Below are 16,961 nucleotides of genomic sequence, written 5' to 3' on the forward strand. Positions count from 1 at the left end.
TTTCTTTTCCTCATCCACCAGGATCACGATGTTTCCGATACCCCCCCGCGAAAGACACACCTTGAGTCCGAGGCTCTAGGCCCATTTGTTTCGTTTTTATGCCGCCCACTCCTCTCTCTCTCTCTCTCTCTACCCTTGATACCGAGTCGTGCACAAACCCTCTCCCGAAAACTTGCTCGGCTCCACACCCGGGGCACCGGCGCCGGGACATTGTCTTGCACTAATTAATCTCATTCACCCGCGCTAGGTAACGCAACATTCTCTTCATCACGGAGGGGAAATGGAGGAGAAAGAAAAATTGAAGTAACAATACTTCAGAAAACCATCATCGAGCTAGTCTGAGCAAGTTTTCTCTCCAGGCCTGTTGCCCTCGCTGCTTACCCTGTGTGAGGATCCAGGCTCAATGAGGGACTGTCGTTAATCATCTTGCACGTACTCCACTGGACTGGTCTTGCTAAGGTGAGGTTTCTCTACACTGCCAATGCTTGGCGAAGCAGAAGATCCACGACGCCAGGCAAAGCCGGAACGGCGGACTTGAGCACGTTTTTGACTCTTGGCTCAATATTTACTCCAACACGAATGCTGCCCCTGTTTTTTCCCTTTCATTAGAATGCTATTTGTCACCAATGCCCCGTGCCGGTGTTAGTTGTCACGGCTGTGCTTCCTTTGACGGAGACGGACAAGTGTGAACAAGCTGTTCGACCCTTCATTTCTTCACCTCGCTCTTCAAGAGTCTTGCAACCCCCCCAGCACTCTCAACTTCACTGCTATAAGATCAGAGGCCACTTCGTACACTCCGAAGATTGGCTTTGAGTCATCCATCAGACACAAGTTTTCCCCAATACAACAAGGATTCCAGAACCCACATTCGGATAATCATCAACAGCCGCCAAGATGGACATGGAAATGAGCTCAAGGACGTGTAACCAGTCGGTAAGTGCATGTGGAAGAGTTGTTCCAGATTGATTACACACCGAGTCTGACATGAGAACCCGATAGATGCTGTGGAACTGGTACACCATCGACTCGTGTAAGCATAATTATTCATCTCTTGAATATCCTCTGGTTCTTTCAGAAGAGCTAGAGAATTCATTGAATTCTAGGAACGTGCGACTAGGTGATGTTGAAATCCGACACTAATCCCACCTCCTTTTTGCACCAAAGGTTTCATTGCAGAGTCATGGCATGTCGGCAGCAATGGCGCCTTCGCGGCCACGTGCATTGGCACCGTCCTCTTAGTGATGGTAATGGAAGCCCTGCGACGCCTCGGTAGAGAGTTTGATGACTGGATCCTACGAAGCTTCCAGGCTGGGGCGGCAGCAGCCACCAGCCTCGACCTTTCATTCCTGACACCAGACCCTCTCGCACAACACCAAAAGAACGACGACGGGTCGACCAAGGCCGCGAGCAAGACCACAATTACCGCAACGGGTCAGATGCAGGCAAGCCGAGCGGTTATGTTTCGTGCATCGCCGTTGCAGCAGGCTATCCGAGCTATCATCCACGCGATGTCCCTGGGTGTCGCTTATCTTGTGATGCTGCTGGTCATGAGCTATAATGGCTATGTGATCATATGTGTGATCATTGGCGGCGGGCTTGGAAAATTCTTCTGTGACTGGATGACAAGGCGAATCATTGTGAAGAGCGAAGGAATGAAAATAGGGAGTGATGAGGAGGAGAACACGGCTGTCGGAGGAATCGAGGAGCCCAGCGTGTGCTGTGGGTAGGTAAGGGAACGAGGAGGAGCCCATCTTCGCGAGCTGTTTCCTTGCGAGAGTAATGAAATGGAAATGAAAAAAAAAAAAAAAAATAAGAAGAAGAAAAGGCTTTAGGATTGTCGATCATGAGAGGCTAGGATCAGTCAAGCCTTGACCGCCACGCCCACTGCGCCCAGCTTGCGAATCTCCTCAGCCAGGGCGACGCTGTTGCGGTAATACTTGGCCACGACCTTGCTATTCATCCCAACCTTGCCTTTGCTGCCCACCCCCAACTTTGCTACCTCCTCTGCATGCTGCCCCTGCTCGTGGTTCCAGTCGAGGAGCTCCTGGCACATGCCATCGAGGGTCGTCAGCACACCGCGGTACCCAAGACCGCCCTGGTCGACAGGCCTACAAGCTGCATCCATGTTCCCAACGAGGTGCGTGCAGATCGAAAACAGGCCTGGCTCCAGGTAAACAACGGCGCCTGGGAGGGCTGGCAGGATCCTTCGCAGCCAGGGCAGCCGCGCGGGGAGCAGGTTGTAGAACTCGACGGCGTAGGCCAGTAGCAGCATGGGAGCGGGCGGGACCTCGAGCAGACGGAAGGGTGTGCAAGACAGCGTCGCAATGACGTTGTGGAGGTCGCCGTAGTAGATGGGCGGGTTTGGATCGGTCACGCAGAACGGGCGGCCAGCCTGGGGCGAGACAGAGGACCCGGGCTCCGCGAGGATGGCCTCGAACTGCAGGTGGGCTACGGCACAGTTGACGCCGTGCACGAAGCTCTGGATGATATGTGAGACCCACCTAGGAATATAGTTAGCCATTGGTTATCAGGATATCAGAAACGACAGAAAGATAAATTTCAGGCGAAGTAAGGGGGAAAAAAGAGTCTGCTTACTGTGGATATGTCTGCATATTCAGTGGCGAGCCGATCAGGTTATCAGTAGGATGGCCGTACACCCCGTTTGCAGGTCGGATGCAGCCCGTCCTGAGCTGATCTCCATTAGCACCACATACGATCCTCTCAGCCTTGGCTTTTGAAGCAGGGTAGTTGCCAAAGAAATCATGGTGAGGCCGCAGCGGGCGAAAGAAGTCAGACTCGTCCAAAACCTGCGAGAAGTAGCGGGGGAAATCTCGCCCTTTCGTAAAGGGGTTCGTCCAGAACTCCACAGGCCGGATGGCGATGGAGGCGCTGGACGTAGCGATTAAGACATCAGCGCCCGCCCGCCGTGCCGCAGCAACCACGTGCTCGGTACCTAGAACGTTGACGGACTCGCAGAAGCCATTGACGAGCTCAGAGCGCGCCGAAGGGATGATCACCGCTGCCGTGTGAAAGACAGTCAGCGGCAGACTGGCAACAGAGTCATCCCACGGCGCGGCGAATGCAGCCTCGGTAGACGTGGCTGACGAGATGTCCGCCTTTTGGAAGTCCACCTTGGCGGCCCGCCCGCTGAGCATGTCGGCCCGGTGCGGCGCCTGAAAGTCGACAATGCGGATGCTGCTGGGAGGCTGGCCCCTCTCTAGAAGTTGCAGGACGATGTACCCGCCAACGAGACCCGATCCGCCCGTGATGATATATCGGCGGTGCTGCTTTGGCGGCAGCTGGGATGCATATGAGGCAGTGGTGATGGGATTCTTGGAGAGGCGGGCATATGTGTTCTTGATCTCTGACCGCGTCCACCGTCGAGAAATAAGCTTTGCGAAGTCTGACGGTGTGGCGCTGAGGAGGCGGTTGAGGTTGACGATGTAATAGAACAGCAGTAACATTAGCAAGAGGATAAATGCCAGGAGGGTGGTGAAACACGTGGTTGTGTCCACGCTGAGGCCGTAGCTTGCCATCGCTTCCATCATAATGGTGGATAAGATCTTCTCGACATAAGTTTTGGAGTCAACGGATGTTATTAGGTTGATTTGAGCAGGCTTTCGACCATATAACGATGATGAGTTCTCAATGTGTAGTCATGCCATCATGGATTTAAGTGGTGCGGTCGGCTGTAACGGAGGTGAAGGCATCTCGCCCCGGGTCTTTCGAAATCCGGTTAAGACGAGGTGGGGTCACAACGTCCGTCTTGTTATGTTCTCTGTTTGGAGAAAATCCGACCGTTTGTTTATTCACGAAACGAATGGCAGGGACCATCTTGAAACTCGCACCGTTGCACCTTGGGTAGAGTTAGAGTAACGCCCACGAATGGGAAAGTACTTGACTATCAATTACTTGGCAATTGTGGTCAGCCATGAGGCTAATTAAACGTGTTATTCCAATAGTGAGTGACCACTTACTCAATTAAGTCCTAATAGTCTCCAGCATTGCTGTGGTGAATCTCAATTGCACTTGCCTTGGCGCCCTAAGAAAAGATCTTTGACGAAGTCGCCATGCTGAATGTTGTTCTAGAATTCGACTACTTAGCTTCCTATGAGCCTCCGACGAGCAAGTACAAGCGGTTGTCTTTGTAGCTTAGAAGAACGAAGACTCGACCCCGTTTTCTTTGCATAAGGGAAATACAATACAATATAAATTATCCGGAATGATCAGCATGTGACTTCTTCTTCCAGCCGGTTCAATAAGACCAAGAAGATGGTGAAAACCCAATTCTATATCTACAGCAATTTTTGAACTCATAGCCAAAGCACAGACTGACGCTGGGACGATTTTCAAGCAGAATCCACCATGAGCCAAAGACCTAGGCAACATCTTATGCTGAGATGCAGACGCGGAAGAGAGCAAATATTTTGCACGATCTGCATTCAGGATGACGAAGCGCTTTATACTTCTAGCTCCCCAAGCAATACGTTGTGGCACTCGCGGACTGCTGCCTCGTAACCTCGTCATTAATTTCACGAGGCGCAGACGCATCTTCGTGTGCAGTTTTTTTGTGGATAGTCGTGGGCCCCATTCCGACAGGTGAGGTCATTGCTATGCGGTCTTGGACTGACGGTGCCCCAATGCGGCAGCTTCTTGATGTACTATGTGCCCAGCAGAGCACGATTAGTGGTCTCTCTACCCTCACTGCCAACCTCGAACGTGAACTTAGTTGTCCAGGCGCAGGGACGGCACTGACAGGGGCAGCAATGCACAGGACTTGTATCTGTATAGTTTCATGGTTATATGACAGACGGAAAACGGTAACTGAAAATTAGTCATCCAACAAGATAACACCATAGTACATAGCAGTTCTCACATGGGAATACTTCCTTGCTTCCACGAGCTCGTTCGTATTTGGATTTCCCTCTGGCAACGTAGGGCACTTACATAGCGAGGTACTTTGTCTATCCACTACAGGACCACGCTATGCAGGGTAGTTTTCTAACGAGGTCCACCGCCAAGTACCAATATCTACTCGCCAAGATCACGCTGGTGAATCAATTACGATATCATGTAAAGATTGATTCGGATTCTCGGACCTTGATGTCTCGCCATTTTCTGCCGGCGCAACCGGGCAACCCTTGGCAGGTCTCTGTACATATGTAGTACTTTCGATCCCTTGTATAGTAGTTATAGGAAAAATCTTCTAGCCAGCTTTGTAAGACGTTGCTCACTTTGTATGATCGGTCTGTAATTATTGCCCTCTCTTCTATCTTTGTGTTAGAAGTAAGACATTCCCACGCTACAATCGTCCAGCTCCTGACTGTTAAGCCACAATTGAGGATGAACAAAATGTCTCACGGGAATAAAGAACCACAGCATTCAACTTTTTCTCCGGCGGGTGATTTTCTCAATCTCCCGTCCCGTCTGAAGCCCGGAGAAAACCACCGCCGGGCCCGGCAACAAGATAAGCTAAGAAAACCAAGACTCGATACGATAGTCCGGCTGGTGACCGGTTCCCACACACCAAGGAGAGATAAGGCTTTGCATGGTAAGCGCTGCATAGCATCCAATCTAGGTTGCATTGGCATTGAGCACTGCCTACTTATGTTACCGCTGTGCAGATGCAGGAGTATCAGCATATAAGGCGTGACTGGCCCGCTGCTTGACGAGGACGATGATTGCTGTAGCGGGCACGAGGCGGCAGAATAAAAGCCAAAAAAGATAAAATCACCACCACAGCTCGGCCCTTCTGAAAAAGGTCGAGATCTCTTCATAATGCTCGGCTATTGCCCCAAATCGTGGGCCAGTTCGCGCCTGGTTGGGTTCGTCGGGGCTGTCCTGGTAGTCCTCGCTAATGCCCCGCCCGTCTCCTCTCAACTTACGGGCAGTGGCTTGTCCGTCGTTCTGAACGATGTGGACTACTTCATCTCGCCTTTCATCGCAGGTCATGTTACCGTCGAGTCTCAATCACTATCAGCCGTCGGGAGTGTCTTTGGCTTTGCCCCCGTCACCATTGTTCAAGAGGCGATCGCCCAGTCAGAACTCAGTGAGCTACTCAGCAACTGGACAGCGAGCGACGATGTCTTCCAGGACGGCTTCACCGGAGCAGTGTTTATGAGCTCAGTTGGTGCACAGACGTATGAGTCTCGAAGGAGATCGACGGCAAACACAACAACGTATCCTCTGAACACAACAACAATACCTTCTGGTCCCTACTTCCTCAACAAGGACACCGGGGCACTGCACCAGGTCTATCGGCTCTATGAAGACTTTTCTGGCTCCTTTGCTACCTCCCTTCTGCAGAAACCGGACGGAACCTTCCAGCCCCTCTCTGCCCAGGTCGCCTCTTCAGCAGCTTTGACTATTGGCGTGCCGTCCCGTCTCTACTTCACCAAGACCGCAGAGAAGCCTCTGGCTGGAGTTCGCATCGGTGTGAAGGTATGTTGTAAAACCAGGACATGAAAAAGATGAATGAAATGAAGAAAGAAAGAAGAAAAAAGACAGTTCTGAACCATGTGGATGCTGACTGAGACCGTTCAACAGGATATCTACCACCTCGCAGGAGTCAAGTCGTCCAACGGAAACCGGGCATGGTACAATCTGTACCCAGAGAACAATGTGACAGGACCAGCCGTCCAGCGGCTCATCGACGCAGGGGCTCAGATTGTCGGCCTTCAGAAGCCCAGCCAGTTTGCCAACGGTGAGACTGCCACCGCGGACTGGGTAGACTACCACTCGCCCTTCAACCCCCGCGGTGACGGCTACCAGGATCCGTCCTCAAGCTCGTCGGGCGCCGGCGCGAGTATCGCCACTTACGAGTGGCTCGACATAGCCGTCGGAAGTGACACGGGTGGCAGCATCCGGGGTCCTTCAGAGGTCCAAGGCCTGTTCGGCAACCGTCCGTCCCACGGCTTGGTCTCTCTGGACAATGTGATGCCGCTGAGCCCGGTGTTGGACACGGCGGGCTTCCTGACGAGGGACCCCTATCTGTGGGATGTAGCCCAGCAGGTCTTGTACGGGGACAACTACACCTCATTCGTGGACAGCAACGAGTCGCCCAACTACCCGACAACGGTGTACTTGGTTGGTTTTCCTACCGACGCCAGTGGTGGTGACGCGGACGCACTGCTTATTGACTTTGCCAACAAGCTGGCGGCCTTTGTCGGTGGGAACGCGACGGCGCTGGACCTCTCGGAGGCGTGGGCTGACGCAAACGTGACCGGAGCCGGAGGTGTGGCCCTGGACGACCTCCTGAACATCACCTACCCAACGTTGATTGGGAAACAGCAGACAGAGCTGGTCAGAGACCCGTTCTACGCCGACTACGCAGGTAAGTCGCTCAACCTTCTTCGACAGTCTGCTTGATTCCTGTGCGAAAGCTAACAGCTATGAAAAGCGCTTCACGACGGCCGGCTGCCCTTTGTCGACCCGGCTCCCTTGATCCGCTGGGCCTTTACTGACAGCCAGCCCGCCGACGCACTCGACCTAGCCATCACCAACAAGACGTTGTTCATGGACTGGTTCGGCTCCGAGATCCTCGCCCCCGTCGACGACGCCTCCCAATGCTCCTCTGCGATCCTGCTGTACCCGGGATCAGATGCCTCGCAGACGCCCCGCAACGAGTACAGGTCGGCACCGTCCGTCCCCTGGGGGTTCTCGACCGGGCGCATCAGCGTCTTCAGTGAGTGTCCGGACAGCGTGTTCCCCGTGGGCCAGGCGAGCGGGTTCAGCAACATCACCCAGCATGACGAGTTCTTCCCTGTCACCGTGGATGTCCTCGTGGCCAAGCACTGCGACGGGCTGCTCGTGAGGCTGGCGCAGGACCTGGTGGCTGCAGGTATCGTGCCTGTGCCTGAGGTGGGCCAGACCATTTATGGAGGGGAAGTCCTGCAGAGGTAGTATCTAGTCATGGTGTTGCGACTGCGCGTGTGGAGGAGAAAAATATGCGCTGCCAGCGTCTCATGAGGACATTGCATTCATACTTTAAATGAACGAGATGTCATCGAATTGAGTCTAGTCCTGCAAGTAGTAATTACCATGATAGGCGCACAGCTTGACAACGTGCACCTCTCAGATCCACCGCCATCAGGCCATTGTTTCTGAGAGCAAGGTGAACGCATGAGATCGCTGGCCAGAGAAGACAGTCACTCACACTGCACAGACGAGGTGTGGCAGCAGATTCCATATGATTTCGTTCATATGACCCACCTCAGGCATCTGGACCCTCTTCTCCGGAACGCAGACTGCACGCGATCGGAATTATTGCGTGATTGTATGCCGTAATCGGGAACAGTATTAATTTCTCAATGCCCGGCGCTTTCAGTCGTCTCCAGACCCCCTTTTTCCATTGTTCTCATGAGATGATCAACTTCTCCAAGGCGAGGCGGTATTCCAGATCCGAAGCTCTTTGTTTTGTGAATTAACTTTTTCTAGTTTTTTTTGAAGGGAGGATTCTGAGTTGAGAGGATGGTAGACGCTTATATGAAGACGTCGGAGAAGAAGGAAAGAAAAAATGGGAGAGTGGGAGAAAACAAAGAAGAGAACGACTGGAGATAAAAACGAAAAAAAAATAAAAAAAATAAGGATACTGATGGCAGCATTTACCGGCACTGCAAACGAAATCTCTGCCACACCCATCACAGCCATGTTCACAACTCCACTGTTGGCAACAATGTGCAGCGCAGCCCTCTCTGCTTCGCAGCCTTTAATTCTAATTCCTCCGCCGGGATATATGCAGGGCAGCTGTGGTCGTCGTGCTGGGGCAGTGACTCCGCAAGACAATCCCCACATCAAAGCGTACAAGCTCCTCGCCGACGTGTTGCACGTGCTGTCTGCCGGGAAACAGGAACAAGGTGCCGTCACGCACAGCCTCGGCCCCGACCCCGGCCTGGACCTGGACACGGATACGGGACGATCTTGTTGATGATGCCGCGCTCTTGCGCCACGTTGGAGCCAGTCTAGGGTTCGGGTGAGTCCTGTGGTGAGACACTTCTCGGGGTTGGTGGTGGCGCCACCCTTTGTGGCTTATAGTAGACCAAGGTGAGGTCCTGTCGCGTGTTATCGTCATGTGATGCGAGATAGCTACCCATACTTTGGGGCAGCAAAGCTTCTGGCAGATCAGGTCGCGTCATGGCGATGCATGATCTTGCCTCAGTTCAATGCATCCATAGAATCGTGGCCGAGAAGATGATGTTGAAGCGATCATGTTGAAAGGCAAGAAGTGATTTGTAAGGCCGAGAGGTCGAGATCGAGGTCGAGGTCGGCGGCTGAGGTTGGGCTCTGCGCCACAGAATGACAAGGAAACCGAAGGGCGCCTGTAGACGGTGAGCCGTTGTTGGGAATTGGACCGGACGATAGCCGGGCTGGCTGGTGGGGCCGGTCGAAACATATTGAAAATAAAAAACATGAATAAAGGAAAGTTCTTCGGACGCCTGGAAGGAAAACTATATTCAATTGCCAAGTACAAGGATTTGACAGAGGTAAAATGGAAAGCAATATACATAAACTGTGTAACCATGTCAGAGAAAGAAATCCGAACTGAATCGCCCATACATACTATGGGCGTTGGCAATAAGCAACTATAAAGCACTACAGTGTGAGTAGTAACATTCTCCCCCAATGTTCGACCCCAGATTCATCCTGATCCTTCCAGCAGTGTGGAGAAAAAGAGAAAAAAGAAAAAAAGGAGACTCCTCAGCCGCTTGGTGCCTGTTCCCGGTCCTGGGCCCGGGGCTCTGGGCCCCTCTCGCTCCCGGTACCCAACGCCCGGGATTTCGGCCAAGTATTTTAGTCGAGGTATGACGTGGGCGTGGCTGGATTCCTCTCTGGATGCGGTATAGCGAGAACGGTCACGAGAGTTTTGCTTCGAGGGATTTCCATCATTCGAGGTATTTCTGAACTTCCCGGCCCACCCCCGCCCCCCGCAAAGTATCTTTTCACACCGACTGCACATTACTATGTAGTAATTCCTCTCGCGTGCAGAGGTGGAGCGAGAGCGGCCCTTTTCCGTTTCCCCTCCCGTGTTTATGTTATGGTGTGTATAATACGGAGCACAAATATGAATAATAAGGGTGCCCCCCCTCATGTCTCGGATCACGAGTTTACTGTACCATGGTTCAATGTTCGACGAGTCGATCAGTCTCAAGTGAAAGACAGTCTTGACAGCAATGCAGCAGGGGCCTGTCTCACATAATAATAATAATTGAGTATTATCATCAGTCTTTGTACACGCAGCTGCCCATCTGATTCGCCAGCCTCTCTCTCTGTCTCTATTCTCTTTCTGCCCCCCCCCTCTCCGTCTAGCGATTCAATTCGCCAGGGGCTTCTCTTTTTTCACAGCGGCGGTGATGGCTCAATTATTTCCACAGAGGTTTCTCTCCCTCCCCCTCCTCTTTCTCCTCCCCACTATTGTTTCCTCTGTACTGGGACAACAGATTTATGACACCCGCTTCGAGGGTGTCACTTGGGATAACGAGAATTGGATCCTCAAGACCACAACTCTTGACCAAGGGCATTACCAGTCGCGTATGTCTCTTGCCAATGGCTACCTCGGGATCAATGTAGCTGCAGTGGGGCCTTTCTTCGAGGTCGATACTCCAGTCGATGGCGACCTGATCTCAGGCTGGCCCCTCTTCAACCGCAGACAGACCTTTGCCACCATCAGCGGGTTTTGGGATTCCCAGCCCACGACCAATGGGAGCAACTTCCCATGGCTGTATCAATATGGCGGGGAGAGCGTCAGTACGTTTTCTTCTTTTTCTTTTTCTTTACTTCTCCCTTTTCTCTCCCGCTCTTTCGTAGAAGCATTGATGAGCCATACGAAGATGAATCTTTGGGAATGATGGACTAATACAAGCTTGGCAGTATCTGGAGTCCCTCACTGGGCTGGACTGACAGTAGAGGCAAGCAATGGCCTGATCCTAAACGCCTCGGTTGATGCCTCCCAGATTTCCAACTTTAGCTCAGCCATGAACTTCAAGTCCGGTGTACTGTCGTGGGACTATACCTGGACGCCTGGTGGTGACAGTCCCTCCTTGGCAGTCTCGTATACAATGTTTGTGTCCAAGCTCGACGTCAACAAGGCCGCAGTGCAGCTGAGCCTGACAGCTTCCGACAACACCAATGTCACGGTAACGGACGTCTTGGAGGGAGACTGCGCGGTTCGGACCGATTTTGTGGACAAGGGATCTAACGCTGATAACGCAACCATCTGGTCGGCTGTTCGTCCCAATGGCATTGCAAATGTGACGGCATACATATACTCGACTCTATTGGCGGGAAACACATCGACAACTCAACTAGTTGAGGACAGCTCGCTCATTGGGGCTAACCAGTCTTCCATCGCGCAGGCTGTGCAGGTCAACGTGGCCGCTGGTAGTCCCACAATATTGACCAAATATATCGGAGGAGCGTCAACAGACGCCTTTGCGGATCCTCAAACTGTAGCTCGAGACGCCTCGGCCGCAGCTGCAGCCGCAGGGTTCGACAGTCTCCTTCAGAGTCACACCGCCGAATGGGCCAGCATCCTGACCCAAGACTCAGTCGACGACTATTCGTTCGAGAATGGCACTCTGCCGAGTGACCCATACATCGTCGAGCTGCAGATCACATCTGTCACCAATCCCTACCAGCTGCTCCAAAACACCGTTGGCAGTAATGCCATAGCTGCAGCCGGCAACAATTCCATGCTCAATGTCAACAGTATCTCAGTAGGTGGTCTGGGTTCCGATAGCTGTAAGTAACCATGTGCCCCCTCTTCTTCCTTTTCTCATGCCGCTGTGCGCCTCAATTCGGAGAGACAGAGAGGAGGAAATAGAGAGGTGGATAGCTTTTGAGTAGGACATTCTCGGGAACAACAAATTAACTTTTTTTACAATCAGATGCCGGCCTCATCTTCTGGGATGCAGATATCTGGCAATCGTCAGGACTTGTCGTCGCATTCCCTCAGGCTGCCAGCGCAGGCGCCAATTACCGAGCCCGCCTCTTTCCCCAAGCGCAGCAGAACATCGACATGGCGTTCTCGTCTTCCCAGAACGAGTCTGGAAAGTTCTCAGGAGCCGCAGCCGTGTTCCCATGGACATCGGGACGCTTTGGAAACTGCACTGGAACAGGACCCTGTTTTGTAGGTTGTTGCGTCTATGTCTTTGTTATCATTGCTCGGAGGCTTGGAATTTAACTGCGGTATTAATGTGAATTTGATGTCCCAGGATTACGAGTACCATATCAACGGCGACATTGGGCTCGAGCTATATAATTACTACGTCGTCACTGGAGACGCTGAAACCTTCCAAGCGGATTATTTCCCCGTATACGATGCTATCGCCACATTCTACTCGGAGCTCATTACCCTAAACGAATCTACAGGATTGTATAGCCTAACGAACGCCACTGATCCGGTATTACCCACTTCAAATCTTCTGCCTGTCGACAAAGTTTCTGTGAAGGAGTGACTAGCTGACAGTAAATTCAGGATGAGTACGCAAACAACGTGGACAACCCGGGCTATACAATGGCACTGATCAAGACACATCTCGAAACTACCAACACCTTCCGCGAACTCTTTGGCATGCAGGAGAACAGTCTCGCAGCGAATAGGTCCACTGATCTCGACATACCCGTGAACGACGAAGCCAATCTCATCCTAGAGTATACCACAATGAATGGCTCCATTTGTGAGAAACACTCCCCTTCCCCCTCTGCTTTTCTTCCCTATTCTCTCAGCCATTCTGGCGTGGACCATAATTGATTTGCTGAACTCGGCTTATTTTCTCTCCCTTTCATACAGCCGTTAAACAAGCCGATATTGTCCTCATCGATGACTTCCTGAACTATCCGAACGAGTACTCGCTCTCTGATCTAGATTATTACGCCGGCAAGCAATCCGAAAACGGCCCCGGCATGACCTACGGCGTGTTCAGCATCGTGGCAAACGCGTATTCGCCCTCGGGCTGTTCCGCATACACCTACGACATCTACTCATCCTACCCATACGTCCGCGCCCCTTGGTTTCAGTACTCGGAGCAGCTGATCGACGACTACACCCTCAACGGCGGAACGCACCCTGCCTACCCGTTCCTGACAGGCATGGGCGGTGCCAACCGCGTCGCCATCTTCGGCTACCTCGGCCTCCGCCTGCGCCTCGATGCCATCAACGTCGACCCGTCTCTGCCCCCGCAGATCCCACGTCTCGAGTACCGCACCTTCTACTGGCAGGGCCACCCCGTCAACGCGACCTCGAACGCCACGCACACGACCATGCAGCGCATCCCCGGCAGGGCCCTCCCCAGCGCCAACGCGGCCTACCTCAACGCCTCGATCCCCGTCACCATCGGGAGCAACTCGACCGCCGCGGCCTACCAGCTCGATGCATCCGGCGAGGCTATCGTCATCACCAACCGTGACATCGGCTCCGTCAAGACCTGGCCGGGCAACATCGCGCAGTGTCTCCCCGTGGCCAGCGAGGACGACTTTGAACCGGGCCAGTTCCCCTTCGCCGCCAACGACGGGGCCGTCTCCACCAAGTGGCAGCCAACACAGGCCAACATCACGAGCAGTGTGACGGTGGACCTGGGAGCCGAGGCACAGGGACAGCTTGTTGCTGGCTTCAGGTTCGACTGGGCACAGGCGCCGCCCCGCGGGTACAGTGTCGCCTTCTCGAATACTACGGCAGGAGAACAGGGACAGGGTGTTGTCAACGCCACCAGCAGCGACAGTGTTGAGGTGAGCGACCCATACGATGCCGCGACGGCGGGCCTGATACAGCCGTATGCGAGCAACACCACGAATGTCACTCTGAGCACACCCGTGTATGCTGGTCGCTACGCCACGCTGTCCATCTGGGGCAACCAGGCCTCAGGGAACGATGGTGTGGGCGCGTCAGTTGCGGAGTTTGCAGTTATTGTTTGGTCAAACAACACAGGTAATGACACCTCCAGTGGCAGTGGGAGCGGAAGCGGGAGTCAGACAAGTGAGGGCTCGAGATTCAGTGCTGGCTCTCAAGGGGTTCTTGTGACTGTTGTTGCTATTGTTATGTCGCTGCTGTAGAGAAGTGTGTTAAAAATTCAGGAGACATCAATTGATCTCCTAACTCTTGACCTATCCATCCGTGGCCTCTCGTTCATCACATGTAGTTTTGCTGCCGTGTCGTGAGATAGAGCTTGGCAGAATCATCTGACCGGCAGTCATGGCTTGAACAATTATTTGCAGGCGGTAATGTTCGTGGAAAGTGGTCTAGATGCCGGTGTGATTATCTATACAACCATGACCAAGAAAATCTTCATAACTTGCTCTTCAAATCTACTAACAGATTCGCTAATCCCAATGACATGACTGATCACTGCAGTAAGTAAGGACGACTGAGGTCAGCACGGGCTGGTGCGAAGGACATAATTGATCAATCCTTCTTCGCCTCTGCAATGGTTACCTCGGGGTTCTCAACCTGAAAGGCTCCACCGAGCAGGATGGCCGGCTCGTCGATGCTCTTGTGCTCGTAGCTGAGGGTGCCGACACCTCCGGCTTCCATCAAGAAGGTTGGGCCCTCCTGGAGCGTCTTGCCGACCCAGCGCATGGCGAAGGCGCGGAGGATGTGGCCATGACCAACCACTAAGACATCGCCGGTGCCGTCGTGGGGCCTGTCCTCTGCTGCAGAGGCAGAGGAGGAGGAGGAGGTCATGAAGGGCACCTGGTACTTGGAGCGGATCTCGGCAATCAGGCGGTCCACACGGGCCGTCACGTCCTCGGGAGACCTTTGTTTCGATTTTGACAAGAGTTAGAAGACCTTATACGCAGACAGCTGGCCGATGGACTGACTGGGCCGACAAAGGGGGAAAAAAAGACAAGAGGGGCATTCCCTTACTCTCCACCGGGACAGCCATCCTTCCAGATATCCCAGTGCTCGTCTAAGCCCTGCGCAGCACGCCGCTCACGAATCTCAGCGCTGGTAATGCCCTCGTAGTCGCCGTAGTCCCACTCGCGGATGTCCTGGGTGACCTGGATGCGTGCGTTGCAGGCCTCGAGAGGCTCGGCCTCAGCTGGGCCGTGAGCCTTCCACGGCAGATCCTGGAAGCCCAGGTTAAGCAGCTCAAAAGTGCGCTGAGCCCGCTTGCGGGGGGAGACGAATCTAGCGGGAGGGGCTTGTGTGAGCAAGAGAGGGTCAAGTTTCGATCTTACTCGGCCAGGGAGTGACTACTACAGACATGTGCGTGAGCCTCTTGGGAACGATGAGCCTGTCATTTCCTACCAGGGCCCTGCCCGTGGCCTTGACTCTTTTTTCGCCGTTGGCTGTGAGCGGAATGTCGCTGACGCCCGTGTGCTTCCCATTCAGCGACCATTCCGTCTCTCCATGGCGGAAGATAAAGACCCGAGGCGTTGGCATTGCAGTGTCTGTCCTCCTGTCGTCGTCAATAAGCTAATGGTGTTTGGCGGTCGGGGTCGTGGGTTTGGGTTGGACTGTGGATGACGACAGAGGAAGGGTAAACTGTCGAAGTAGTTTGCCGGGAAGGGGCCGAGCGAGCTGGGACAACAGCAGCAGTCACGACACACTGCCGTTCTTACACTATCTAGTAGCTCCCGCCCACTACAGGCTAACCTAAGCATCCGTTCAGGTAAGACGTTTCGTCAGCGTTCCTCGAACATGCACGAAATTCATCGATGCACGTGCGAATCTACCTATTCTGGGCTGGATAATGATGAACTACTTCTGCTGTCCTAACGTGTCTTGTCTAGATCCATCGCATGGTACCATTGACGGTAGCAAAGAAGTGGTGAGCCCAAGCCAATTCCGTGCAGATCTGCCAAAGACTAAATAGCTAGCTGTGCTGTTGAAACAAGAGAAACCACAAGCTTCGAGCTGTCAATGATATAATACAAATTAAAGACCAGCTAGTAGAAGATCAGGGGGTTGATCACAAGCTCGCGTGTGAGAATCCTAAATAACCGTGGCGGTCCCCCGGTCCTGTCGTCGAGTCGAGATTCTCATTCTGGTTTCAGGAGGCCATTTTCAGCATCGTGAGACTGCGACCAGGTGCCTATCCGCAACTGACATGAGACGCATCCACCTTTTGAGGCGGGTGTCTGATAAGAAGAATCCCACTGAATGACCTCCCGTCGCAAACTCAATATAAGATCCTCAATCGAAGAAGATTCCGAGGAAGAACAGAAGAAGTGAAACTTTTTCTTCCTCAAAACTCCTATTCTCTACCGTGTTGTCTTTTTTCCTTTTCTTTTGTCTCCCTCGTTCCCTCGGCTTTCACCCTCATCGGAACAGTCGCCAGCGCATCAGCAATGTCAACACCCACCACCACCCGCCCCAACCCTGCAGGGCGCTTACTAAGAGCCTTATCGATACCGCTGCATACCAGCGCTGCCATCTTCACATCACCCACTTCTACAACGCCTGAAGGAGGAGAAGACATTGAATTGCATCTCTTCCCTTCCCCTCAACAACAACAACACAACCACCACCTAGAACAGTGCAGTGAGAACGATCTGCTACTGCGGCGACGACGACAGCCACCAAGACAAGCTACAGAACCACCTCCACTGACCACGACAACAACACCACCTACCCCATTTGAAGCGTGGTCGCCAAAACTACCTTGGCCGGTGCAGGTTGTCGGAGGGGGGCAAAAAACAGGGGGAGGACGAGGAGGAAGAGGAGAATATCCGTCCAGCAGATACCACAGCAGGTCAAACAGTATCCTGTCCGACGCCTCGTTACTCTCAAGTCTCTCGGCCCCCGAACCGCCCAAGACGAAGCGTGAGCTCGAGGCGGTAGCGGCGTGGAGGGAATTTTGGGTATGAAAGAGTGTGGAGGGCGGAGAGAGGAACGCTGTCCGGGTTCTCACGACATTTCCAATACCACCTGAAAGAAAGAATATATGCGCCAGTCCAAGATGTTACCACGGTGTATACCACGCTCATCAGCCCTCGTCAGCTCGCGCGTTACAACCACGCTCACA

General features: G+C 53.2%; 4 protein-coding genes across 4 annotated transcripts; 3 read left to right on the plus strand and 1 right to left on the minus strand.

Annotated features, from left to right (window-relative positions):
- Positions 1 to 894: 894 nt before the first annotated feature.
- On the plus strand, positions 895 to 1,727 carry M406DRAFT_75399 (uncharacterized protein; the record flags this gene model as incomplete). The annotated part of the gene is made up of 3 exons (XM_040925838.1): positions 895 to 933; positions 1,000 to 1,030; positions 1,165 to 1,727. 3 exons carry the CDS (start codon positions 895 to 897, stop codon positions 1,725 to 1,727), a joined length of 633 nt encoding a protein of 210 aa, XP_040771011.1.
- A 134-nt stretch (positions 1,728 to 1,861) lies between these two features.
- Positions 1,862 to 3,464, minus strand: M406DRAFT_343645 (NAD(P)-binding protein; the record flags this gene model as incomplete). The annotated part of the gene is made up of 2 exons (XM_040921898.1): positions 1,862 to 2,501; positions 2,596 to 3,464. The coding sequence occupies 2 exons, from the start codon at positions 3,462 to 3,464 to the stop codon at positions 1,862 to 1,864; spliced, it is 1,509 nt and encodes a 502-aa protein (XP_040771012.1).
- Positions 3,465 to 5,778: 2,314 nt separating this feature from the next.
- Positions 5,779 to 7,902, plus strand: M406DRAFT_269973 (amidase signature enzyme; the record flags this gene model as incomplete). Its single annotated transcript, XM_040918045.1, has 3 exons — positions 5,779 to 6,441; positions 6,547 to 7,333; positions 7,400 to 7,902. 3 exons carry the CDS (start codon positions 5,779 to 5,781, stop codon positions 7,900 to 7,902), a joined length of 1,953 nt encoding a protein of 650 aa, XP_040771013.1.
- A 2,447-nt stretch (positions 7,903 to 10,349) lies between these two features.
- M406DRAFT_51944 (family 65 glycoside hydrolase) lies at positions 10,350 to 14,046 on the plus strand (the record flags this gene model as incomplete). The annotated part of the gene is made up of 6 exons (XM_040924463.1): positions 10,350 to 10,743; positions 10,867 to 11,736; positions 11,883 to 12,124; positions 12,210 to 12,398; positions 12,473 to 12,674; positions 12,788 to 14,046. 6 exons carry the CDS (start codon positions 10,350 to 10,352, stop codon positions 14,044 to 14,046), a joined length of 3,156 nt encoding a protein of 1,051 aa, XP_040771100.1.
- Between the last annotated feature and the right edge of the window lie 2,915 nt (positions 14,047 to 16,961).

Source organism: Cryphonectria parasitica, assembly GCF_011745365.1.
Source record: "Cryphonectria parasitica EP155 unplaced genomic scaffold M406scaffold_11, whole genome shotgun sequence".
Lineage (NCBI taxonomy): Eukaryota > Fungi > Ascomycota > Sordariomycetes > Diaporthales > Cryphonectriaceae > Cryphonectria > Cryphonectria parasitica.